Source organism: Prionailurus viverrinus, chromosome B1 (assembly GCF_022837055.1).
Source record: "Prionailurus viverrinus isolate Anna chromosome B1, UM_Priviv_1.0, whole genome shotgun sequence".
Lineage (NCBI taxonomy): Eukaryota > Metazoa > Chordata > Mammalia > Carnivora > Felidae > Prionailurus > Prionailurus viverrinus.
In genome coordinates, this window is record NC_062564.1 from 148,420,125 (window position 1) to 148,447,685 (window position 27,561).

General features: G+C 37.2%; 1 protein-coding gene and 1 long non-coding RNA gene across 3 annotated transcripts in view; one reads left to right on the forward strand and one right to left on the reverse strand.

Annotated features, from left to right (window-relative positions):
- SLC4A4 (solute carrier family 4 member 4) overlaps positions 1 to 27,561 on the reverse strand; it is a 302,161-nt gene that overhangs the window by 65,924 nt on the left and 208,676 nt on the right. For both annotated transcript variants that reach the window (XM_047857278.1, XM_047857277.1), the window contains exons 12-14: positions 21,119 to 21,252; positions 14,032 to 14,303; positions 1,871 to 1,941 (exon numbers count right to left, since the gene is read on the reverse strand). In XM_047857278.1, coding sequence (XP_047713234.1) covers positions 1,871 to 1,941; positions 14,032 to 14,303; positions 21,119 to 21,252 — 477 coding nt within the window. The remainder of the gene's footprint in view (positions 1 to 1,870; positions 1,942 to 14,031; positions 14,304 to 21,118; positions 21,253 to 27,561) is intronic.
- On the forward strand, positions 6,129 to 25,614 carry LOC125164511 (uncharacterized). Its single transcript, XR_007151797.1, has 3 exons — positions 6,129 to 6,364; positions 16,291 to 16,389; positions 25,420 to 25,614. It is a non-coding gene; the product is annotated as an uncharacterized LOC125164511 (long non-coding RNA).

The window sequence follows — 27,561 nt, forward strand, 5'->3', positions numbered from 1 at the left end:
ATATACACACATTTTTTCCTAATTTCTTCTCTAGAGAAGAACATAGCAACCTAACATTTTAATTAAGGTGTGCAACTAAGGGGACTATTGCCCTGGAGCATACAGCATTCGTAAGAACTGAAAGGGTAAACATTTCTACTTGCAAACACTGAAGTATCGTGGCATACTAGAAATATCACAGGTCTTAAAACCACTCAGATTTCAGTTGAAATCTTTATTTTAATAATTTATGGCTATGTGACCTAGACCATGAAAGGTGATTTACCTTCTAAAGCTGCAGTTTCTCTCATCTATAAAATGAACATAATTACACCTGGTAGTTTGTGTTAATGGTTATAATACGTATAAGACACCTGGTCTCTCTACTAGATGCCCTATAAATGGTAGCTCAATTGTAATCACTATTGTGCCTTTATATCCTCTATCATAGTCATACCAGAAGTCAACAACAACTTCCATTTGTTTTCCATAAATCTTATAGTGACATCTTATTATAATTACATATCAATTACTAGAGCCACTCCAGAATTTTGCCCAAAGACAGTGCTTAAAAATTCATTAATTCTAAAGCTTTCCTTGATTAGTTACAAAAAGAATTAAGTTGGAAATAATCTCTTTTTAAGTCAGTGGAAGTGTTTCATTAATTTTTATTGCAAATTAACTTATGGTTTTAATTAATTATATATATTTTAAATTTTTAATTAGACTTTAATTAAAATTATTTAAAGTCTAGAAGGAACTGTTTTTCTCTGTATTTTAATCAAATTATTTTAGGCAATAGGATGGCTGGCTCAAAGACTGACAATTGATCTCTTTTCTGCATGTGGCTTTTAAAACATATATACATCTCTCTCTCTCTCCCCGCCCTCCCTCTCTCTCTCTCTCTCTCTCTCTCTCTCTCTCTCTCTCACACACACACACACACACACACACACACACACACACACACACACAATTTATAATCAAACCCAAATAAAGAGGCAAAGTTTGGAGGAAATCAGAGAGAGCTTTAACAGTAAGGAAAAAAGTCAAGAGAGCCACAGAATATGAAAACAAGAGAGAAACAGGGTCAAGTGAGAGTTGCCCAGGAAAGATACAAAACATCATCTTTGAAAGGGTGTTGTGGGCACTCATTACATAATATCTGCAGAACTGTTTTGGTCTCCTGAGAGATGGGCACTCTATCAATACAAGGTATTATGGTTTCTGTCTTTATAACTGAGAGATTGATATTCTTTGGTAAGATTCCATATCCAGCGTAGAAGGAACACAATTAGAAGTCTGAAATAGCACTTTTCCCTTTTTCTTCAAAACAAAGTCTCCTTCCAGTGTGTGACCTTCCATGCAAAACAGCTCATTTTTAAAGCTTAGTTCTAGTCTTTTAAAGATCCTTGGTTACAAGCCATGGGAAAGGATATCATGTGACAGAGGCACAGTCCTTTCTAAGTGACAGGGGAAATGTCCTGCTACAATCACCCTTAGTGAGGAGAATACAACACCATTTGGTAGTCAGAAGAACTTTTAATCATACTAAAACACAGAGGATACCACGCTCTCTTTTTTGACTTCTCTCACTTTTCCTTGTGAAAATATTTCAAGGTGACAATGAATGGATATAGTAGTTAAATTCCTAAGAAGGTTTAAAAAGCATGCTGTAGGAGTAAATATTCACTACAGTGAGGAGAAGAGAAGAGAAGAGAAGGAAAAAAAGGCTGACTACAGCAAGGAAAGTGTTTTTTTCTGTCCCGCTATCACTGATTATTGAAGTTGTGTTCATGTTCAGGTTGCTAAAGGGTAGGAGACATCATGTTATGAATATTATAATTAGATTATACAATACACAAGTGGTTTGAAATATTAAGTCACTTACCATGTCAGTAGAAGAAACAGTTGGCCAATCCTCTGGAGCCGGTGTAGTGTCATTAGATATTGAGATATTAACTGTAAGAAAAAGACAATCTTTTACCATAAAAATGACCTAAATTCATAACTCAAAATCTAAAAAAGCTGGGCCAGGCACGAAAAATGTCTTCAACACCACCATAAAGCACAATGAATTTTTTTTTTATTATAATCGTATTCACCTTTCACCTAGATAAAATTAGCAAAGATTCAGACACATCTGTTGTACTTTAATCTGAAAAGAAACAATGGCAAACATTTAAGGAAATGGTATTACAATTTGTTTCAGGTTTAAAAAAAAAAAAAAAAGAAAAAGAAAACTTCTCCATTATTAAAAAAGCATTCACTGTATTTTGTCTGGTGGAAAAATGGATGTTAGTAAGTGAGTAAGTTGATCACGGGCTTCATGTACAGTCAAATCTCACAAGTAGATTTTCACTGGTTAAGAATTAACTAATTTGGGATTTTTGAAAATCTGGACTGCATATGAGAGAGTATATCTTTGCAATATGTGGGAAAACAAAAAGTCTTTCAAACACATAATAAACTATATAAATATAATGGTAATAAATGTCTAATCTAATTTTAAAAATTATTATCACAAAATTTGCCATGATTTGTAAATTTATTAAGAGGTTGCTTTTTGAGGAATGTGACTTATTTATTAAACCAACCCTCCTCCTGGAAATACTTCATTATTTTAAAATTTTTGAACCTAAAATTAAAACATATTATTTAAGGTGTTCTATAATTAAAACTTTTTATCAAATAAGGCTTTTTCCTATTACATGAGTTTTTTGTTTTGTTTTTTTAAAGTTTACTTATTTATTTTGAGAGAAAGAGTGTGAGTGGGGGAGGGACAGAGAGAGAGAATCCCAAGCAGGGTCCCAGTAAGGAGCCTGACACAGGGCTTGAACTCAGGAACCATGAGATCACGACCTGAGCTGAAACCAAGCGTCTGATGCTTAACTGACTGAGCTATCCAGGAGCTCTGATTGTTTTGTTTTGGTTTTTGTTTAAAATGTTTGTTTATTTATTTTGAGAGAGAGTAGGGAGGGGCAGAGAGAGAGAGAGAGAGAGAGAGAGAGAGAGAGAGAGACAATCTCAAACAGGCTCCGTGCCCAGTGCAGAGCGTGTTGCGGGGCTCAACCCTAAGAACTGCGAGATCATGGCCTGAGCCAAAATCAAGAGTCGGATACTTAACTGACTGAGCATCCAGGTGCCCCTGAAGTTTTATGTATTATAAAATAGATCGTTACTGAGAGAATATCCCTAATTTATGGAGATATTGTAAAATGACATTTAGGTTTTTGTCTTTGAGCATCACATTTAACATCCAAATTGCTATTATTTGGTCCCCTCTTGCCTGCTCCCTCCTGCCCCCAAGCCCCTAGACTATCCTTTTAGTTTGCCGTATTTGAGTTCCTACCAACATAAGCTCTTAACGAGAAACAAACAGATTTATTTGATTGTTGAAATTTAGAATATAAGATCCATAACAGAAAGGGCATGTCTTGTTCACTGCTTTTTCCCAGAATCTGCCCAGTCCAGCACTAACAGGAACTCAAAAATATTTATTTATTATTCAACCTTAAAAAAAAAAAAAAAGGAAATCCTGCCATTTGCAAAAATATGGATGAACCTGGAAGACATTATGCTAAGTGAAATAAGCCAGCCAAAGACAAATACTGTATGGTGTCAGTTATAGGTAGAAGCTAAAAAAAATAAAAAATAAAAGGTAAATACAACTCATAGAAAGAGAGAGAGTAAAATGGTGGTTGCCAGGGGCTGGGGGCTGGAGGGGGTGGTGGATGGGGAAATAGAAAGAGGTCAGTAAAAGGATACAAACTTCTAGTTATAAGAAGAATAAGGTCTGAGGATCTAAATAAAATAAAATAATAAAATAAAGTATAATAATAAAATAAAATGAAGTAAAATAAAATAATAAAATAAAATAAAAATGAGAGGTGATGGATGTATTAATTAACTTTGGTGGGAATCCTTTCATAATGTATACATATATGAAATCATCATTTGTACACTTTAAATACATTATACTTTTGTCAACTCTACCTCAATAAAATGAAAATATCTTTTAATGTCAATAAATGAGGCTAGAATAGGGAACACTTAATGACTCCAAATGAATGAGGGCAGATAAAGGCAAAAGAAATGAAATAATGAAAACAAATAAAAGGGAGAAAATATTTAGCTAGAGCCCTAGTCTTCGTCAATGTTGGAATCCATTCTGATCTTTGAAGGTTCTAGAATTGTTAAACTTTTAATCTACTGCTAGGTCACCCCTATTTCCTTGTAAAACACACACGCAACCTGTTTTCTTATTCTGTTTCAGCACAGGTCACGGAAAGAATCAAAATAGGCTAAAGGATGCTTGGCCCAAACGATAAAACCAAACATGAGTTCATTCCCAAAAGGAAGAAGATGTTAGCACATTTTTGTTAACAAAACCTAGATTTTTAGCATTATTTTGTTCTAAAAAGCCTACAGTACATTTTCTTACATTATTCCATTTGCTCATTTAAAAACAAGCTATACTTTTATACCTGCTTTATGTTGAATGGGACTCTGAAACAAGATATGCCAGGTTTCTTGCCCAGGACTGTAGAAGAGTCAACCAGAAGTAGAACTGATACCAAAATCTTGTTCAGCATTCTTTCTTTTCCTAGCCAGCATTTGATTTTTGTGGTAACAGAATTCAAGGTGGGATAATACTCTCCAATGTTAGATGATGTGAATTTCAACCGCCCCCCCCCCCCCGCCCCCACACACTCCGAAATGTCTGACTGGTCTGAGTGTTCAGAAAAAAGCAGTCTATGTGAAATCACAGGCACTATTTAGATGGTGTCTGGGAAACTCTTCTTCCTGAGCAAGATTCTTTGATGCAATTTTATGAGCTTCCTGTCATAAGAGAGTGAAGGTCTTTGTACAACAGACTTTTCCACATAAAAACAAGGAGTAAGAGTCAGGGAGAAAGATATCCAAGATATCCTCCTTTTTTGTGAGATGAATGACATAATAAAGACCACCAGTGAACTAAACCAGGATTCCAATCTGAACTTCTAGGGACTACTTTCAAGTTCTAGATACACATCGATTCTGCTCAACTAAATTCCTTTTATCTTTTCAGTTTTCCTCTGAGACAAGCTATTAAAGCATGCCTCTCAAAGTCCCAGAGACTACTATCAAAAGGACAATAAAAAGTATACACCTTTCCAACTTATTTTAGTAGGTAGCTGCTTCAAGAAAAGGACTTCAAAATAAATGTGTAAACAAGCATTTCCAAAAATACATGTTAACAGAATATAGGAGAGTCCATACATAAGACTAAAAGTAAATTTCTTTAAGCTCACAGAGGAGAGAATGATCAATTTCAACTGGCTTCTGTGAGAGCCACTGTTCACCATTTGGATCAAGATACATACAATACAAGTATTTTGGCAACCAAGTGCAGAATGATCTATGCATATAGAATTCTTAATATCCTTAATCAGGATTCTGAAAAGGTCAAATAGAAAATCATAAACACACTGCACTTTGTCTGTCTTCACTATTTGCTCAGCACCATGGCTTATGCAGCAAAGAAACTCTTTGCCTAGGAATCTGGCTAAGTTAGAATTAGCCAATTGTCACTGGGACAGTCTGTGTCCCACACTTGGTTTCAGGGAGTTTTCACAGGTTGGTCGTTTTATGTTCCTTGGATTTTCACTTCTTGATCCTTCTTCCTGTGTATCAAATTCTAGCTGATCCTCTGGAACAGGGGAAATGAACATCATTAGTAATAGACATTTAAAAATGTGCCTGTGAGTGTTCCATCTTAAGCTGGCTTTTTTTTTCCCCCTGTATGTTTAATGAGAGGTCTACGGAAAGATCAGGCTACAGGATACAAGCAGGAAAAAAAGGTGACATCCACATGTCAGTGTTAGTATACCTCCTGCATAAGAAATTTCAATTGCACCTGCAAGGTTGTCCTTCTTTATCCTCCAGTACCTCGCCCCAGGAACTACCCTATGACTCCTCTGCTTTACATCAGGAATACATACAAAGGCTACACAGTAAACTATGAGTAAGAAATAACCACCAAGGCTCAAAAGATCTGCCTGCCTTCATGCACCACCACATCACAAGAGAAAAGAATGCTAAGAAAACTGGCCTAGAACTCTGGCTCCACCACATTCTGGAACAAACTGTCCCCAAACCACCTCACCGCATAATCTTAAGAAGTCACCTCACTCTCTTGACCACAGGCCCCTCATTTGTGGAGGTGGATTTGAAACCATTTATCTTATAAGGTTACCGTGCAGATTAAATAAGACAATGTAGGAAAAACTGTTAGCACAATAGCAGGTAAAGCTGAAACAGATGGTTACTAAGGAGACTATCAGCTTTATGACCTGAAGAAAGCAAAATTTCACCCCTGGAAAAAAGTCTGCTACCTCACAAGGTTTGTGATGACTGAATACATATATACTATAATAACAGATATTGAAATACAGTTTATTAAAATCCTTAGTAAAATGTATGGCACTTGGATGGTGCTTAATAAATAGTAGCCAAATCTGAATCTACACCCTCAACATAGCTTCTTAGGATTAATGTAGAACTGGTTAGCTTGCTCTCAGCAAGAAAAAATGTAAGAGTATTCTCTATAATAATGAAATTTTAATGTTTTATTCATTCTACTCAAGCAACATCTTGAGGAAACTGAGTAACTAGAAAACAGATATAGAATAAAACTGAATAAGCTTCTTGCCTGCATGGTCATGTCAGGCTTCTTTAAGGATCCTGGGTAATTTCAGCACATGAACACCTCTTAATAAAATCAAATATTTATGCTTTAAATGTCTATATCAATAAAAGGGCAAAAATGGATTTTGGAAGGATGACAAGGTGAATGAGGAAAACTTTGGGAGAAATGGCTCTTAGAGAAATTACCTGCCACCACCCCAGCCTTGAGCCTTAAAACAAATAGAAAGTTTTCTTCACGTTTTGTTATTATACTCTTCATTTTCCTAAGTATTTTTGCCAAGCCTCATGCTTTAGGTTTTCACTGTAACTAGACAAGTTCAAGTTATGACACACTCCAATCTGTGGACACTTTTTCACACTTTCACCTATGATACCACGTTGGAAGTTAAAAGGCTGAGCTACTATTAAGTGGGACATATTTAGTCACTATTTTCACACACAAAAAAATTTCTATTCCATACCCACTCATCACTACATTTCAGATGTGTATACACATTACTACAGGCTATGTTTCCAAATGTGTGTTTCTTGGAACCCACAGCTAGCGAATTATACAGATCTGGTGATTATCCAAATTCATTGTTTCCCCTCTTGAGTCCTGCAAGTGTTTCACAGAAACTGCTAAAATACTAGGCTAGGAGAGTAAAAGGAAGCTAAAATGATGGATGCTTCAAATTTCTATGGTTTTCTCAAAAGATCATAGTACCATAAATGATAAAACATCAGCTGTGCTGGTAAAGTATCCTTGCAAATGCAAAGCCTGAATCATTCTATACCAGAAGGCCTAGTACTTCCTGTTTAACCATTAGTCTATGATTTAAACCTACTTTATAATCCAAAGAGGGAATGATACATAATAAAAATAAAATTGCATAGAATATGATGCAGGTCATGGAAGATAAATTAGGATTATCTTTTATTTCCTAATTTTCTTTTAATGGGCTTTCTAATTACAAAACGCATATCGACTATAATATGGGACCACAGGAGACACAATCGAGCAGTTCCTTTTAACGGTTGTAACATCTTGGTGCATAGCATTTATTAAGATAATAGAAAAATAATATAGAAAGGAATGATAATGAAATTCTACTCTAGTGACGACCATTTTAGATCATTTGGAGGCCTCCTCATGCTGTGAATAAAACAAAGGTGTAGAAATGGAAGCCAGGGGTACCTGGCTCAGTTGGCTAAGCATCTGACTCTTGGTTTCAGCTCAGGTCATGATCTCACAGTTTTGTGAGTTCAAGCCCTGCATCAGGGTCTGCACTGACAGTGTAGACCCTGCTTGGGATTCTCTCTCTCCCTCTCTCTCTGTCCCTCCCCCTCTTGCCCTGTCTCTGTCTCTCTCAAAATAAATAAATAATTCAAAAAAAAAAAAAAAAAAAAAAAAAGGAAATGGAAGCCATGGCTACTTTCAATCACTTGGTCTTAGAGTTTCACTCAGGGAAAAAGCCATCTTTTACTTAGAGATACTATACACCATGACGTCTCAGTACTTGAGAAAGTATCCCTCTTAATCATTCATCCATTATTAAGCATGTTCTCCCTGGAACAGTCAACAATGAATCAATAAAATATATCCCTTCTGTTAACAATAAAGTATAGAATCTACTCCCTTGAGGCAGTTTTTCTTTCTTCTCTAATTTGTTTATCATTTTTAGCAAGGCTTCTTTCCCCCCCAGGTATAAAACCACACCTGGTTAGAAAATTTATTTTGACCCTTTCTAAAATATTAATATGCCCTTGAGTGCACACTCATTGCAACCTTGACACATCAGGCAAATGAACACAGGTACTTAAGTGGAAATGTATTTCTAAAGTGTAGGTCAAATGAAAATCTGGCCTCATTCAGTCAAAAAGTAATTAACACTATTTTCTACATTTAAACAACACATTTTAAAACAACATTTTATAAAAAGCAATGTGAGTATATTTGTGTGTATGTGTGTGCACAGCGTATATGTGGGGTGTGTGTGTGTGTGTGGTGTGATGTACAGGTGTGTGTGATGTGTGTATGTGTATGGTGTATAGATGTGTGTGTGGTATGGTGGTGTGCAGTGTTGTGTGTGTGTGCAGTGTTGTGTAGAGGTGTATATGTAAGTGCAAGTGTGTGGTGTATAGATGCATGTGGTATGATGTATAGGTGTGTGTGTGTGTGTGTGTGTGTGTGTGTGTGGGGTGTGTGTGGTATAGTGTGTATGTGTGTAGTATGTAGGTGTGTGTGGTATGGTGTACAGGTGTGTGCATTGTGGTATATAGGGTTGTGTGTGGTGTAGTGTATAGGTGTATGTGGGGAGTGTGTGTGTATGTGTGTGTGTGTAGTCTAGTTCACTGAAGTAGCACAATTCTTAAAAAGCAATGAAAAAGACCCTCTATAAATTTTTGTTGATAGTAGAAAGGAAAGGAATAAAAGGGCAAGAGAAGGAGGGAGAGGAGAGGGGGAAAAGAAAGAAGAAAGATCATATCTTATTCCTTATTTACAAAATTCTGTCATTTGTTTTTGAGTGAATCAGACCAACTTAAAAGAAATAAACATTTCCCCTCAGGGAAGGGGAAAGGACTTTCTAGCTTTCTTCCACATTATACATAGTGTATAACACTTTTGTAGACTTGAGATGCAATGGAATAATATTAAATGATCTAACTACTACGTACTGAACTCCTTAACACTTTTTTCTTTAAATATGGCTCCAACGTTTCATATTTCTCTACAACAGCACATTAGTTGTTAACTTGCGGTTGGGGGGGGGGAGGCTTCTAGTAAGAACCTAGTTAGTATATTCCATTAGGAAAATTTCAGGGAAAATTAAATGTTTGAACCCCTTTAAAAGAATACAACTAAAAGATTAAACTGGCTGGGGCATCTTTTGTGGAAAAAGGAGAAATAAGAATAAGAACAAATTTTTACTCACTGTCTATTAGGTGGCAAACGTTACATATACTATTTCATTTAATCCATATGGTAACTTCTAAGAGTAGGTACAATTATTAACCCAGCTCACAGGTTAAGAAAAACAAAGAAATTAGGTAATTAGCCTAGTCCATGGTCACACTGTTGGTTAGACCTAAATCATGGTCACTTTCCTTTACTCCAAAGCACATATTGTTCACACTTTATCACGCTAACAGTTTCCCCAATTGGGATGTTGGTGATGAAATGTAATATTGTGGACTGTCCTTTAATTGGACATTTTTTAGTTTGCACTGTTGGCTTCTGAACTGAGTCATCTTTCTTATACATCTCTGCTATGTAAACATCAAGGCACAGTGGGGATATAACCTCTATTACCTCTCCATCAATTAATAGCGACTCTATTTCTAAGAAAGAGAAATTTTAGCACAAAAACCATGTATTGACCCTGACTGCTTTGTCAAACCACACGGCTAATTTTCCTTTTAGTGCTTGCAACTGGGCTTCCTTAGTTCTTCAGTATGACTTTGGTCCCTGAGCAATAGATGGGATGAAAGGAAGGGAAAGAAAGATGCATGAAGAAAAGAAAACTCAGGAAGTGATGAAGATTTATGGAAGCAAGTGAGAACAGGACAGACAAGGAAGGAAAAGAGGAGGAAGAGTTGTCTTCACAAAGCACAAAAAACTCACAGTCTTATTGTAGCTGTGAATCAAGTTTTCATAGTGATTAAGTGACCCCTATTTCCTTTCCTGTACAATCACTTCTCAGTTTGCAGGCCTATGTCTCCATCTGTGTAGTTGCTGGTTCACTGTTACACACGTCCCAGTGTTGAAAAACAAGTAATCCGCCAGTTTAAATATTATTGACTCATTGACTAAATTCTTTTACTAGGAGTGCATGTTGCGATGAAAGGCCAGGCTTTTGTTGTTTTTAGAATACTTACTCTAGCTGTACATGCAACTGTATTATTCTATAACTATCATTTTTCAACTTGCTATCATGAAGTACTAAATTGATGGTGGTATATAGTTTTCTTTCAAAAAGTATTAAGATCTTGAGGAGAGAAACACACAATCACTAATCTTAAGGGTTTATCATGAAAGTGGAGATATCCACTTGCCTTTTTTCCCAACCACAGACATTTTATTTCCATAGTTTAAGGAAATCCCTCCCATTCATGTTCATATTCTTCATGAGTGCCTTTCACCTGGACAACTCTAAAAATATGGGGTGCGACCAACAGTCTTGTCATAAAATAAGCCAACTGCCCAATAGTGTTTGCTCAGAAGGGGGCATGATGAAGACTGGTTTGTTTTTCCATCATTCGTACTTACTAACCTTAAATTTTAATACATAATAACCACAGTAACAGTGTCAGTTAGCAATTAGTCATTACATACCAGAAACCATCCTAAGTACTTTGTCTGTACTAGAAAATACCTCAGTTTTTCCACACAATATAACAATTCTATAAGGTAGGTGCAGTTATTAACCCCTTTGTACCAATGAGGAAGGTAAGGCGAGGCACCCGGGGAAAAGGAACTTGCCTGAACTCGCACATAGAGCATTAGCCAAGCGGGGCTTAAATACTAGATTTTCTGACTTCAAAGCCCTGCTACACTTCACTACTGGTCCCACTTGGAGGTAGTAGAGATTGCCAGAGTCCTTCCAAGACAACTCCTCACTCTGTAAGACAGACTTCCAATACAAGCTGGGGAAAACAGGTCAAAGGAAAAGCCATCTATCTCCACTTCAGTGACTACTTACTATGCAGGTTTCAAGCTTCACAATGACATTTTCTAGAAAACAATGGTCCTTCTAGGAAGAAAAGTTACACATAAAATCTTCATGTATTTTTGACAATTAAAACGTTCAAATATGTCTTCCTTGGCTCTATATTATGATCTCTGCCAGCATCCAATTAAAACAACGAGCCCCAGTTTCCATTAGCCTCAGGTAAGTAGACCTTCTATGTGACAGGTGTGCTGACAAAGCCCTCATCTGGCTTTATGAATACTTCAAACCTCAAAAAAGTGAGGAGTATTTTTTTTCCTTTAAAAAATTTACTGTATGACTACTTAGACTTGTCTATGAAGTCAGATTACACACTTTTTTCATAAAGAAATAGTGACATATAAATACATAAAGATAGAAATAAATGAAACGGAAAGTTCAAAATCCCACAATTAAGTATGTCTGTGAGCCAACAGTTTGAATGCGCATAGTCTGGACTTCCCCTGAAAGTACACAATGGATGGTTACTCTCATCTTATTTAGGAAAAGTTCTATATGATTGTGTAATGGTAACATCTGTGTTTCAAGCATATTTAATTGATCCTAATAATAGTATCTATCATGTATTGAGTGCCTACTCTTCTCTAAGCAGTTTTTAAGTTATGAAATATTTGTCATCAGTACACACTTTAATAATAAAAAGCTTTTGTGATTATATGTCATTCATGTTGTCTACATTTTCACTTCATACCTGTCTCCGCTTTGCTTTTTTTTTAATATGAAATTTATTGTCAAACTGGTTTCCATACAACACCCAGTGCTCATCTCAAAAGGTACCCTCCTCAATACCCATCACCCACCCTCCCCTCCTTCCCACTCCCCATCAACCCTCAGTTTGTTCTCAGTTTTTAAGAGTCTCTTATGCTTTGGCTCCCTCCCTCTCTAACCTCTTTTTTTTTCTTCCCCTACCCCATGGTCTTCTGTTAAGTTTCTCAGGATCCACATAAGAGTGAAAACATAGGGTATCTGTCTTTCTCTATATGACTTATTTCACTTAGCATAATCCTCTCCAGTTCCAATCACATTGCCACAAAAGGCCATATTTCATTCTTTCTCATTGCCACATAGTATTCCATTGTGTATATAAACCATAATTTCTTTATCCATTCATCAGTTGATGGACATTTAGGCTCTTTCCATAGTTTGGCTATTGTTGAAAGTGCTGCTATACACATTGGGTTCAAGTGCCCTTATGAATCAGCACTCCTGCTTTTAAGCATGCGCTTTCTGTCAATGTGTGTTGATTGTCCTTAAATAAGACAAAAGAATCTGTGAGTGCAAAGCCCAACAATGACCTATCTTTTCATCAGTGTTACTGACCAACCCAACTTTAGGGAGATACCGTTCTCTTGTCACTCGTCACTCAAGATGCATACAGGTCTTCTAAGGCTTCTCCACCCAAGTGGCAGAGAAGATTGCAAATACAGCACCAAAATATCTGAGGGCAATCTAACACAGCTTGCCATCAGCATTAAAATTCTTTGTTCTGTTTTTAAACTCATAATCATTTTGTCTGCATTCTAGTCTACGATACACCCACGTCTGTCTTACTGTAAACATGAAGAGGTTTTCCTGCAGAATCTATACGTAAAGGTGCATATTGCATGAATGTGCCCTACCTACATCTCTGCTCAGGTTTACACAGTCCCCCATACGCTATTGTACTCCTGGTGCTATAAGACCTTCATGGAATGTGTATCAGTTTTTATTTTAAGGGACAATAACTTGTAGCTAATTGCATGACCTGGGATAACTAACACTATTACCATTTAATTATCTGACACAAACGTCTACAGATATAAAACAACTTTCCCCAAAGTGAATCCTTTCTTCCAAATGCCTTCCATATCATAAAATGATGAATTACCCTAAAAAAAATCCAAAGACCAAGTTGAGCACCTTTTGGGAAAAAGTCCTGGTGCTGACCCAGGTTTGGCTAGAGGTATACTAGAGTGCTAGGGTGTATAGAATCATATTCCTTACCCAGAACTTACTTTTTACTTTTATATCTTTCCTAATTCTAGAATATAAATCTTCCCTGAGAGCATAACATTCCTTCTTTTCTTTCTCTTATCTCTTCTTTTCCTTTCTTACTTACATGGTCTAGCACAGATGAACTATAAGGCTCCTCTTTACCGCTAAGAGACTACAATCTGAACTTCTTTTTCAATTTCATGCTTCAAATTCTATAAAGTCAATAGTATCTTGTTTCTTCTATAAGCTCAAAATAATCTATTTAGAGTTTACTTCAGGAAGAGATTCCTAGAGCAATAAGAAAACAGAAAAATATGGGACAGAAGTTCAGAGGACTGGGTTTGTCTGGCCCTTATATGTTAATATTTGTATCTGGTTTCCTCAACTATCAGATAAGATGAAGAATAATGTACACTAAATTTCCTTGCAAATACTGCAGTTTGAGCTAATTTCAAAGTTGAGTTCATTTCAGAGCTCCTGGTTTCCCTTCCTGATTGAATCTCGTGGCTAAGATACCTTAGGTAATAAAACTTCAAATCTGGCAGGATGGTTTCTCAGAGAAAATAAAATAAAACCTTTTACTGATGATCATGATGCCATGCTGAAAGCTTGCATGCATGGAGCCTACACCTTCCTCCAAACACAGGGTAAGCACCAACATGAAGCATGGTGTCCTCACCTGGGTCAGGAGGCACACAGGCACAGGAAAAGTGAGTATTGTAGCCCACTTTGAAGTTGGAGTTGATGGGGTAGTAGTCAGCTAGCTTGATCATCTTCTTGAAAGCATCGTAGATAAAGATGAAGCTAATCAGAGAAGAGAAGCCCTCTTCTGTGAAGCGAGTGAAGTACTGAACCAAGAAGCTGGCATCTGTGGCTACCAAAATGAGACACAAGAAGGCTGACCACAAGCCAATCCAAAGGCGAAACTCCAGATAGTCAAAATTATGATCCCTGGAAAGAAGAGAGAAAGGTATTTTAGACTCCTCCATGGAATACAAAGAGTAATATAAAACTACGCAATGACGGCAGAATGATTGTAAAAAATACAGGATCACTTTTAGCCACTAAATATAAATCTCATTCTTGATTTTATCCAGAAAATACCAAGTCTAAAGATTTGGTCTCGTGATATTATTAAAGAAATAATCCTGAAAGTTTAAGAATGGCACATCAAAAGCAGTCATACCATTTGCAGGTAAATAACTCAATTTTCTCATTCAAACTCTGCCTTCATGGAGTTTAGAAAATAAACAATTTGAAAGCGTCACATTGGTACCCAGTATGCACTCAATAAATGTTTGTGAGCTTCGCTGGTTAATGAAGGCACTAAGATAAATATATTCTCTGTTCCCACATCATCGCAATCTACTGAGGGAGACAAACTGATAAACATAATCACACCAGAAAATACTAAGTGATATCTAAAGGTTCCCACAGAGTGTCACAGAGGAATAACTAATTCTGGCCAGGGGTTGTAGGAAAAACTCCAGGTATTTAAGGACAAATAGGATAATTACACTGTACTCAGATCAAGAAAGGCTCTCTTGCTGTGTCATAGCCAGATGCAACCACAGACATGGTATCCTTCTTGTGAAGCTTGTCCATAGACATGGTATCCTTCTGCTTAAGTGGTATGTGAAGCATCTTGTGACCACCTTGTTTTTGGTCTGTTCCTGTCCCACAGTCTTAGATTAGGCTGCCTCCATCAAAGGAGGCCATTGTTTTCCAAAGCCCTTTCCATTCCTTTTAAGTAAATTAGCTCATATTTAGGAAAATATGGGCCAAGTGTTGACATTTTACCATTTCATATTGATTCTTTTAAAATTATGTGAAGATTATAGTATTTTTCTTATCATTTAAATTTTTTTTAATGTTTACTTATTTGCTTTTGAGAGAGAGAGAGAGAGAGAGAGAGAGAGAGAGAGCACAGCAGGGGAGGGACAGAGAGAGAGAGAGGGAGACACAGAATCTGAAGCAGGCTCCAGGCGCTGAGCTGTCAGCACAGAGCCTGATGTAGGACTTGAACTCACAAACTATGAGTTCATAACCCGGGCCAAAGCCAGATGCTCAGCCGACTGAACCACCCAGCAGCCCCTTTTTCTCATCATTTATGATGAAAAAGCAAACAGTAGTCATCATATTTCTTCTATGAGAAAAAGAAATAAATCAAGGATCATGCATACTTGATGCTCTACAGCTTTGATTTTAAACAAGTATATTTTATAGTGATGTATTTTAATATATTCCTGAAGGTATGGTATCAACACCTTCACCACGACCATTCCAGTTTGGGCCACCAGGAAGTCTTTGCTTGATTTTACGTCCTTACTGATATCCATGTTTGCCCTGCTCAAAGCCATTTTCCACATTATAGCCAAAATGATCTTTTTAAATGTAAATCAGATCCTCCCTATCCCCTTTCAAAACCTTTTGATGGCTTCACACTGTTCATAGAATAAAATTCAAATTCTCTAACTAACACAATTGTTGGCATATTAAATGTTTCCAATGTGAACTTGCTAGATGAATTAAGGCATGCCTATGGCTTTGGACTTGAGACAGTTACTGCTATGACCTAAGTATTCTCACAGAGAGCCAGGAGATCCTGAGTGAAAATTTTATGGAATATTAGAATTAAAAGTTCCTTAGATACTGTGATGGTTAATTTTATGCATCAACTTGGCTGGATCATGTGGTACCCAGATATTTGGCCAAATGTTATTCTTGGTATCTCTATAAGGATGAGTTTGATGAAATTAACATTTAAATTGGTAGGCTTTGAGTAAAGCAGACTGCTTTCCATAACGTGGGTGAAATTCATCTAATCAAATCCTTCAACTGAACACAGCAAAATACCTGCCAACCCCAGGCAAGAAAAAATTCTCCAGAAGATTGTCTTTGGACTTGATATGAAACATGACCTTTTCTGTTTCTACAGCAGACAGCCTTTGAATGTGAACTGGAACATCAGCTCTCCTGGGTCTCCAGCCTGTTGGCCCAACCTACAGATTTCAGACTTGCTAGTCTCTATAATCATGTGAGTCAATTCCTTATAATAAATCTCTTTATTATATTGGTCTCGTTTCTCTGGAGAATCTTAATATAGATACCAGTTAGTCAAATATGTCTCATTTTATAGATGAGAACTCCAAGGCCAATGGAAGTTAAGTCATTTATCCAATGCCAGGTTTTAATGGCAGAGCTGGATCAGAAACCAAACCTCTGCATTCTTGGACTGGTCCTTTAAAAATTTCACCATCATTCCCCTGAGTTGTATTTAGGGTGGACCTTAAAATCACTGTCCTTTTTTTCCTTCTTTTCACCAAATCACCTAAATTGGAATATATTACCAAAGCAGGAGATTATTAACACTTGGGCAGAAAGTTATCTCCTATGGATTTCCTGGAATCTTTCTCTTTGTTTCAATTTTTTTTTCATGTTTATTTTTGAGAGAAACAGAGTGCAACCAAGGGAGGGCAGAAAGAGAGAGAGACACAGAATTCGAAGTAGGCTCCAGGCTCTGAGCTGTCAGCACAGAGCCTGACGTGGGGATTGAACCCGCAAACCGTGAGATCATAACCTGAGCTGAAGTCAGTGGCTCAACCGACTGAGCTACCCAGGCGCCCCAATCCTGGAATCTTCCTGAGGACATCTTTTGCATTCCCTTATAGTTCTCTTTAGATCTACAATCCCACTGCTTAATCATATGCTTGTCTCTGTGAGATAAGTAGACTACAGAAAAAGCTAAATTCTAGGAACCTGAGATAATTTACATTATCACACAATGAATCAATTCTCGGAGTCAGGGCTAAGAAACAGTTTTATTACTTCTGAGCCAACAAACTTTTTTCTTAAAATAAAAAGTTTTAAACAATTACTTAGTTTTGTTTCCCTAACAAGATGACAGGGCAATCTTGATTTGTCCTAAGAATGCTAATGGTTGTTTAGAGAATTGATGTTTATAGGACAGGATGAGAAACAAATCCAATAACCAGCTAATGGTTAGGAACACTCAGTTTGAGTACAAAGGGAAAAAATGCCTATATAAACTTAAATCTTAGGATCTAAACAATATACCAAAATAGCTGCTCTAAAATACTTAAATATTCCCAGAGTAGCTCTATAAGAATAACCCAAATAAAATCACTAAAACCGATGGCACTTCATTATAAAAGTGATATGTTTACAGCAGCAAGAAGAAAGAGGAATAAGAGATGAGAAACTTTTTAAAACAAGTTGATCAACAGTAATGACTACAACAAAGTGGCAATATTACATCCAATAAGACTATCAGTCCCTTTAGTGCCAAGTTTAAATAGCAATTAAGTTATAAAAAGTAACAGTAAATGATAGTAGAGACAAAAGAAACTATGGTGAATTCAAATGAGAAAATGGGTTTATATCCTTATGATATCACAGTGTTCCTAGATATTTTGACTTACAGTTTCTGAGTAGCATAAAACCAAGGTACAGACAAACAGAAGAACTCATTAGAGGCATGCTACAGAAATTAATGTTCAAGTCACTGACAAATGTAAACTCCCTAAACTACATGAATAAATCCAACATAATAGAAGAAAACAATCATTTGAAGGCCTCTAAATAAATTATTCAAAGAATAGAAGGAAAAAAATTATTGAATGACTAAATGCAATTATACAGGCTAAAATCCAACTTTAATTAGAGGTTTCTACATGGCTTAGACACAGTGTTAAAACTTCCAGGGGCACCTGGGTGGCTCAGTCGGTTAAGCATCCAACTTTGGATCAGGACATGATTTCATGGATTGTGTGGGTTCAAGCCCCACATGAGGCTCTGTGCTGACAGCTGACAGCAGAGCCTGGAGCCTGCTTCACACTGTGTCTCCCTCTCTCTTTGCCCTTCCCCACTCACGTTATCTTTCTCCCTCTCTCTCTCAAAAGTAAACATTAAGAAAAAAAAACTTTCAGATTCTTTGCGTGAGAAAAAGAAAAGGTATCTAATTCTCTGTTACTGGTTTACAATGTGTAAAAACAGTGCAAAGAAGACTGTAGAATTAGGGGGAAAAAAACTACAATTGTCATTTGGAAAGTTGTAAGCTGTCATTCTGTTACTAATTTTAAAAGGTGACAGAACATCTTTCATATTCCTTAATGATTCTCCAGTTTATAGGCCAAACATTAAAACCTGTATTCCACGTCAGAGGGAAATCTGTGGATTATGTGGAGTCACGCTTGAGTCCACTGAAGCTACAAAACAAAGATTTACCTACTTTTCAAAAAAAACCCGGTAAAATATTTTGGGGGGAAATCTGGGCAAGACAGACTAAAGCAGTTTCTCTACTAAAGGACTTCTCAGATCCCTTAGTAAGCTGAAATGTAAAATGAATTACTAAGAGGAAGCAAATATACAGCATTTGCCAGATTTATGGGGATCACAGAAGCTTTTTTTTCTATGAAACATCTAAAGGGGACTAATCATTGAGGAAATACACTTTGAGAAATAGTGATCTACACAAATATTCTATATCTAAACAAAATATTAGCACTGTTGTTACAATACAGAAGCAAATGACACAGCATTATGAACAAAAGGACATGGTTTGCCTTAAAGCACCACATGCTACTCAGTGATGAATTTAAAGCACAGTTTCTCAAATGTTTCTTGTTGCTTTACAACTGTTTTCAAATCACTTGGAACTATGTTTACATTACCAATTATGATGAAACAGAAGGGAAAGTGAGAAAGGAACTTGCTTAGTGAAAGGAAATAATCTCTATCCTACAATTATCTAAAGTAAACTGGGATGCAAACATTTTCTGTATATTAAGGCTCTGATCACATTGCATCCAATAAATCTTTCTGCAAAGGTTGCACATGTTTGTTCCTGTTTATAGTACATGCTTGTTCCATCTTTCCACAAAAGCTTTCTTGTCTCACACAATGTTTTCTTAAACATATAAAAATGGTTTGACTTTCTATAAACTCACACGAATAGAAATTCTTTCCAGTGTCCTTCTGAGAATTATGATGGAGGAGGGATTTGTAGTGATGAGCTACAGAAAACTCACATTATTGCTTTAAATTCTCATAAGATCTTGCTGATGTTCTCAGCCCAGTTTTCAAAACACTCGTTTTAAATTCTCACCGCCTTCTCTATCTTGTGATAGCTTTTGATGGTAACATACAGTTTCAAAGGCTATTCTATCAGCCCTTGAGTCCATGAGGTATCATGTAGGTAACAAAACTTCCAACAACAAAATCTTAAAAATTTATAACAATATAAGAATATGGAAATTCAAGGAGTACCAGCAAGTCAATATGAAATTCTGCAATCTGCCTAAGGATTGAGGTCTGCTGGGAAAGGCAATTCTCTCTGAGAGGTATCGAGTTCACTAGAAAGAGGCCAGAATACCCAATTTGATTTTGAATTTATTTGTGTGCTAATGTGGCCACTTGGATAATTCGCTTAATTTGATTTTCTCCTTCTTAAAATGATCCATCAAATTCTAAAAGAAAATACGATATCACAATTGTTATGTCCATTAGGAGTGTATAGTAATTTCATAAAAGGCATAGTATCCAGAGTCAGAAAGCAGAATTCAAATCCCAGTCCTACCAACAACTGGTAATGGGGCCTATGGCAATGCACTTACCCTCTCCCTGCCTGTTTTCTCATCTATAAAACAGGGTATGGGGGTGGGGGTGGGGGTGCCTGGGTGGCTCATTTGGTTAAGCATCAGACTCTTGATTTCAGCTCAGGTCATGATCTCACAGTCCTGAGATCAAGGCCCACATCGGGCTCCGCACTGAGTGTGGGGCTTCCTTGGGATTCTCTCCCCCCCCCCCTTTTTCAAAAATAAATAAACATTTAAAAATAAAAATAAAAATAATAAAACAGGGTATGGTCCCTACCTCATTGCACTGCTACAGGAATGAAATGAGGAAGTACATGTAACGTACTTCGGATCATATTTGGTATGTGATCAACACTCAGCAAATGCTATTACTAAGCTGGCTCTTGAAATGAATCTTTAGTTAAGAACACTGGAATCAGGGTCAGGAGCAGTGGATCACTGGAACAACTAGTCTCTCATTAATGAGCCATGGGACCTTGAACAAGACATTTCATTTCTTGTCGGCCAGGATCATGACAGGAAATAGATGGCATTCTCAAATGGGTTTGTGAGGAAAACTTAATAAATGGGCTATTTACAGATGTGTGAGTAACAGAGAATGGCAAAGTACTCAGGAACTGGAAACATCAGGGAGCCATTTTTACCTCCTGGCTTCAAAAGGCCAAGGAAGGAAGAGAGTCACCAGAGCCTAGTGAGGGTAGAGCCACGCCAGTGGAGCCACTGTACAGAGGCTCTACTCAGGGGACAAGCCACTGCCAGACTGCAGTGTTAAAGCAGGGACTGTGAGGTACAGGGAGGTGGACCCACACCCTGACCTCTCTCCCTCCTTTCCTGTCCTACTCGTGCACTAGTCTAACCCAACAATAAGCCAGAGGGCAAAGGAGACTTAGTGTTTGGGTCAGCCCCTGTGGCACAAAGCAGGACTAGAAGGATAGAGAATAATGATGAGGGCAAGTAGGCAGTACAACACATGGGCCCTCAGCTGAATCAAATGTAAAGTGAGTGTTGGACTACCCAATCTCCAAGGGCCTTTCAACCTCCAAATCTCAAAATTCCCATATTCTGACCTATCTAATTACTATTCTGTGCTATATCTAGACTGTGTTCTAGAATTAATCCTAATTTATAATTAGACATGTATACACATACTTGCTGAAATTGAATAGAAGCCTCTCAAAGACAAGGACAGGTCCTGTGCTGCTCAAAATCGTGAGTGGTTGACCGGCAAACAGGCAAAAGATGGCCCCAGAGACAGCTGTGCCCAGGAAGCTCTCCAACACGCCCTGATAGAAAGAGAAGAGAGCTGTTAGGAGAAACACACCTTTCTTCCTCCCAGGTGTGATGCCACTGGGGAAATTAAGCACATGAATATGCTACTACAAAGGCCATACCAAACACAGAAAATGGACACAAAGAATTGAGATTCTTACCAGTATGAATATCACCATCTATTTCACATATGATTTAGTCATTCCTCCCTACTGGAAGGGCTGACTTGTTCCAAAAAACTACAGTAACTATAATGACTGGTGGTTGACTACAGAAGGCAAAAGGTGACTCTGATCCATTCTAAAAATATTAATTGAAGCTTCTGTATGGAAAATCACATTATGTAATCCCACCAAGTGGGTAGAAATGATTTCAGTGTTTGCTTCAGCCTGATTTCACCCTGCGTATAGCAGGTACTTACAAGTAGTTACATTTTAAACACAAAGGCTATTTTTTCTAAAGGAAAGATTTGAGAGGGGAGCAAAGAAGACACAAAAAGTTATTTTGCAATCCTGCAAAATCTCTAACATCCTACAATCTCTAACATACCAATTCCAAAATTAAAAAAAATTTATATATATATATACATATATAGAGATATAATACACACATTATATATTTTGTATATAATATAAACTGATAGAAGAACTTTAACTTATTTTAGAGGAAATACATGTGTAGGAACATGAATAACTAAATCTTTGTGGCCACACTTTCCTGTACTTATAACTCTGGAAACCCAACCCATTGTTTTCCTTTAGGCTAACAAGAACAAAGAAACATGAACCATCAAGTATCACTGACTTAAAAGATTACCCTAACTTTCTTAATCATGTCATTTGGGACCAAGGCCTCAGATGATGGCAAACTAGCCCATTTCCTCTATTTTTCACAGTTCAAATTTTAGTTAGAAAAGCACATGTTTATTTGCAAGAGGATCTAAACTTGAAATAGTATTATATCAAGGGGTGACCTTTTTAAATATAAAAAGGTGACAAGAGACCCTTTAATCATAGGGTCTATGATCATACTAAAACATACTAAATCATACTAAAACAAAATGGTGCCAGGAAGATCTCTCCCTTCAACTGAGTAACAAATTACCTGTTCATAGAAGCATGATTTATGCTTTTACATAAAGCAAGCCATCTCTTAATCTAAACCGCCCTCTGTTTGGAGCAGAGTAGATTTCTGGATAATCTGTGATACCCCTCAGTGATTCCCTGCACCCCACCAATAAAAAGTTAACTTATCTGCCTGTGAGCCTAAGGCACCTCTTTCTACTGCCCCAAAAGTTCTCCAGCAACTTTCATTCACCCATCATATAACAAAATGATCACACAGAATTTTTTTTTTAATCAAGTTACGGGCATGGAACGAATAAATCACGGGAATAAAAGGCACAGCATAGGAAATATAGTCAATGACATTGTAATAGCATTGTATGGTGACAGATGGTAGGTAACTCATGGTGAGCACAGCGTAACACACAGAGAAGTTGAATCACTATGTTCTTTTGACAGCCAAAAGTAACGTAAAATAGTATGTAAACTACACTCAAGTAAAAAAATGTTTTTTTTTAAGTAATAAAAGTTTGAATGACAGAAGTAAAAAAAAAAATCAACTTCTAGAACTTAAATACATCAAGTGCTATACCCACTCAAAAGCCTTCCTAAGAGACCCCTATTATAATGATTACCCAAAATATTTTTTACACTGCATCAGAGCCACCAATGTTATGCTTAAAATGGCACTGGCAATAGCACATCCTCCTCTTTGAAGGGTACCATTCAATTCAGAAAACAGTTAAAAATGCTTTAAAACAGCACCATGCATTAATGGGGCTGGGGTGGGGACAGGGCAAAAAAACAAGGGTTGACAAATAAGACTAGCTTCTCACACAGAGAGTATCTATATTCTGACACAACTAGGAACAACTTCTAAGAAATCTAGGTTGAAATCCGGGCGGGGCAGGGAGGGGAGGAGGAAAGGGAACCCTATTTCCATGGCCGTGAGCTCTACTGCATGACTGAAGAACGTCATCTCAATATTTTGTAACCACTCCACACATAATCAGAGTATCCACCTCCTTCTTTTTCAGACAGAATGAAGAATAACACACAAGGCTGGCAGAACCAGGCTGCATTTATGCAGACAAGACAGTCCCTTGTGCCCAACACATAGTTTTGATCTCTTACATGTGAAGGTATTGAGATTCAGGAGAGTTAAGTGATATGAACAAGTCCACCATGTTCAATGTGGCACGACAGGTCTTTGGAGTGTGGGTACCTGCCCAACCACGACTTCACCCATAGCAAGGATACAAAGTATGCTGGCTTCAGCTGGGGTTTTCTTGGAAGTGCAGTTTTCCACCTCCTGTGCATTGACATTGGGGTTTTTTTTAAACGTCTTTATCATTTATCTTTCTTTTTCATGACTGACTTTAGTGTGTGTAACATGAAAGGGTAGGAACGGAATGCTCCCCATGTGGCAAGACAAGCCACCCTCTGCGTGAATATGACAGGCGTAGTTATACTGTGTCATTCTTTACCAAGCACAGAGAAGGACATATTTCTCATTACTACTGCAGTATCAAAATATAGCACCACCTGGGCGTGAGACAGAACAGGAAGCAAGAAAGAAGAAATGCAAGATTGGGAATTCTCTACTTGATTTGCCATCACTATCAATCTCTCTGAGGGCAAAGCACAGGGTCTCCAGGGGCCATCTTATTTTTCTTCCTCTCATCAGGCTCTGCCCTATCCCTCCATGTGCTCTGTAGGTGTGCAGGAAACGCTAAAGGAATTGAAGAAGAAATACCCAAATCATACCCTAGGTTCCACTTATCAAAGGTCAACAGCCACTGTTGCTCATTCAGTAAAGATAACAAGGAATTTCTCCCAGAAGATGGCTTTGATTTATGGAAACCATGTGACTGTTAAAAGGCAGATTATTTTTATTTCAGTACTTGATCCTTTGGTAAGTGCTACAGTTTCCATTCTGTTGCTGACAATTTTGAAACAGAGACAGGTGATTTATTATACACACTACACTGGAAACTTGCTTAAACTTAGAGATCCTTGCAGCGTTTCTGAGAAAAGAACTATTTTCACCACATTTTGATTTGTTAGTCTTGACAATACAGAAATGTAAAAAAAATAATCTCATGCAATGAATAACTTCAGTTTAACTAACAAGAATTTAAAGCTATTTATAAGGTGAACTATCAGAAACCCTTTTCTGATTTGTTATATTCAGGATTCAGTAATATAAAGAAAGAAAAGAACGTGTGGGTGTGTATATTTTTAATAGATATAACTCATAAAGACACTTCTACCCCCAGTTTCTCCCTGCCTCTATTATTTCTCATTCAGTCCATGAGGACACGTGTGGCTGAGCTCTGAGGTGTGGAAGAACCAGGTGGCACAATGTTACAGCTCCGTTGTGGTTAGGCTTTTACTTCACTCCATTTCTGAGCACATACCACCCACTGTGGAACAACAGAAGGAGCAAAGAACCAGCAGTGAGGAAATCTAGAGTCTAGACTTTGTTCTGTCATCAGAGAACTGATGATCTTGAGAATGTCACTTAAAGTTTGTCAAATTTAGTTTCCTCGGGAAGGACAGATTCCATATGTTTTCACTCCTATGTGGATCCTGAGAAACTTAACAGAAGACCATGGGGGAGGGGAAGAAAAAAAAAATGGTTAGAGAGGGAGGGACCCAAAACATAAGAGACTCCTAAAAACTGAGAACAAACTGAGGGTTTATGGGGGGTGGGAGGGAGGGGTGGGTGGGTGATGGGTATTGAGGGCACCTGTTGGGATGAGCACTGGGTGTTGTATGGAAACCAATTTTACAATAGATTTCATAATAAAAAAAAAATTTAGTTTCCTCACGTAGAAGAGAAACATCCAGATGGTAGAGGATAACAATGGACTCTGGAATCAAAAAAATCTCAAAGTGACATCTAGACTGTGCCATTTACTCAATCAATGACTTTAAGCAAGTTACTTAATCTCTCTATGCCTTATACAGTTAGGATGCATATTAGACAACACATGAAAAATGTTTAGTATAGTCTCTGATATAACTTTTTTATAAACAGTAACATATACACAATGTATTTGTTTAGATATAAGATGGGAAGCTGAACTAGCTGATTTCCAACATCTTTTCCAGGTGGCTCAGTGCAAACAGCATGTCTTGGAGTGAAGTATATCGGAGTGAAATCTCAGGTCCACCAGTCACCAAATCCTCTACATGCTAACTCTCTCTTCTGTAAAATCAATTGCTATTTCACAGAATAATTGGACTAAGAAAGACAATATATAAAGAGCTAATAATGGAGATACAATAAAATGTTTGTTTTCTTTCCTTCACTACTTCTCATCTCCTTCTTCCCAGCCTGGGTCTATTATTTCTCTTTTCTTCAAAAGAGGGAAAAGATGGGGAGAGAAAGTCGAAAGGAGTGACATAAAAGAAAAGATGATTAGTCCTCAGAGGAAAAGGGGCAAAAAAACCTCTTAAGATCTCCAATATTTCTCAGAGCAAATCCTAAATCAACAGAAGCCTTAGGGGGCCACACTACAGCCATTACTTCTTTTCATTCCTTGTGTTACTAAACACATGGAATCAACTATAATACAACAGAATAGTTTGTTTTACTTTACAGCAGTGAAGTCAAAACCCACATCCAAAACAATGTATGAACACTTTTCTGCTTACATCAGGGTATGATGTTAAACCAAAGATGGTCCCTGTCTGGCAAAACAGCCAAGAAAATCAGCACAAGTCCCATAACAGAAAGATCAAGCATAAAAGAAGTCAGACCATAAGAACAAGAGTCTTTAAAAAAAAAAAAAATCAACCATCATTGGTAACACCAGCATTTCAGATCTTCGAACTACCTGTGACAAGGGTCACCAGGGCCATCATGCCTATCGTTGCTAAGGTGAAATAAGCACATTCAAAAGATAAAAAAACATTAAAAATTAAAAATGTACACTGTCAATTTTGACTTCACTGCAACTGAGTATCTTCATATAACACTAAAGAATGACCTGCTTGTTTTCTGTCCTTTTTATTAAGGCATTCATTATTTAGAATAATAATCACAACTGTTGGGGGGGGGGGGGGGTTGGATGGCAATAACAGGAGAAAAGTGACACAACTGCCCAAGAAAACAAAAAATTTTCTATGGCTTTGAGAATTTTCAACCAAGTAAAACTTGGAAAGTAAAATATTTTGGTGGTAGTAAATGATAAAGTATTTGCTGACATTGTTGTTATATTTCAAGCTTTTTAAGAAAACTAAAATGTTTCTAACCATAAGAAGAGAAATTTCAGCCTGTGTTGGTTATAATTTATACAAACTGTGTGGACTGTTGAATAATAAAATTAAATTTCTCTAGCTGTGTCTCCAAATCTGAAATTTAGCCAAGGAAAATGATACAGCCTAGTGCCACTTAAACACATCCATTGGAAATAGGCAGTCAAGACCTGAATTATCTGCAGGAGTTTTGATGTCAGGTCCCCAGTTAAAAGCCAAGCCACATGATTAAAAATAAGTGAAGAAATGATGAAAGTCTCTAAATCAAATTTAGGTCACATGACAATTATCTGAGAAGCTTTTTTTTTTTTTTTTTTAAGAAAAAATACTGATTCCTTATCTCTACCTTGAACAATTAAATCAATCTATCTGAAGATCAAGCCTGGGGACTCGGTATTTTCTCAAAGTTCCCCAGTTGATTTTCATGCAGCTCAAATTTGAGGTGCACCAATTCAAAAAAAACTCCCTTCCTCTCAAAATAAGAACCACCTGCTGACATTTGTTAGGGTTACACAGACCATCCATCTACACTGGGGAAGAAGACTGGATATCCAACCCTCATTTTTTATTTCACCTGTGTAACTGCAGCCTATAAATCAGTGATTTCTGTCCTGACAGATCACAGCTGCCAAATCCTTATTGCCATCTACTCTGCCTAAAAGCGCTCTGTCGTCATGAACAGGATTTCTGTTTACACTGCCCAGCAGGACTGAAGAAAGAGAAAAAGCTGAAAGATGAATTAGCTCTCTGCTTAAAGAAAAGTGTGATCCAAAACCTTGACCAAAGAGCCACAACTGCAAGTCTGATAGAATGGATGGGCAAGACGGGGAGGCTTTACGATATTTTTTTGTTTGAAGAGTTGTGAATAGGTACCTAGATCATCTGAAGTACCCAAACATCAAATGCCAGTATAACTTTACACAAAATTAATCCCAGATGGATAAAAAATTTAAATGAAAACATAAAAGAACTAAGATATGTGGGTAAATATTT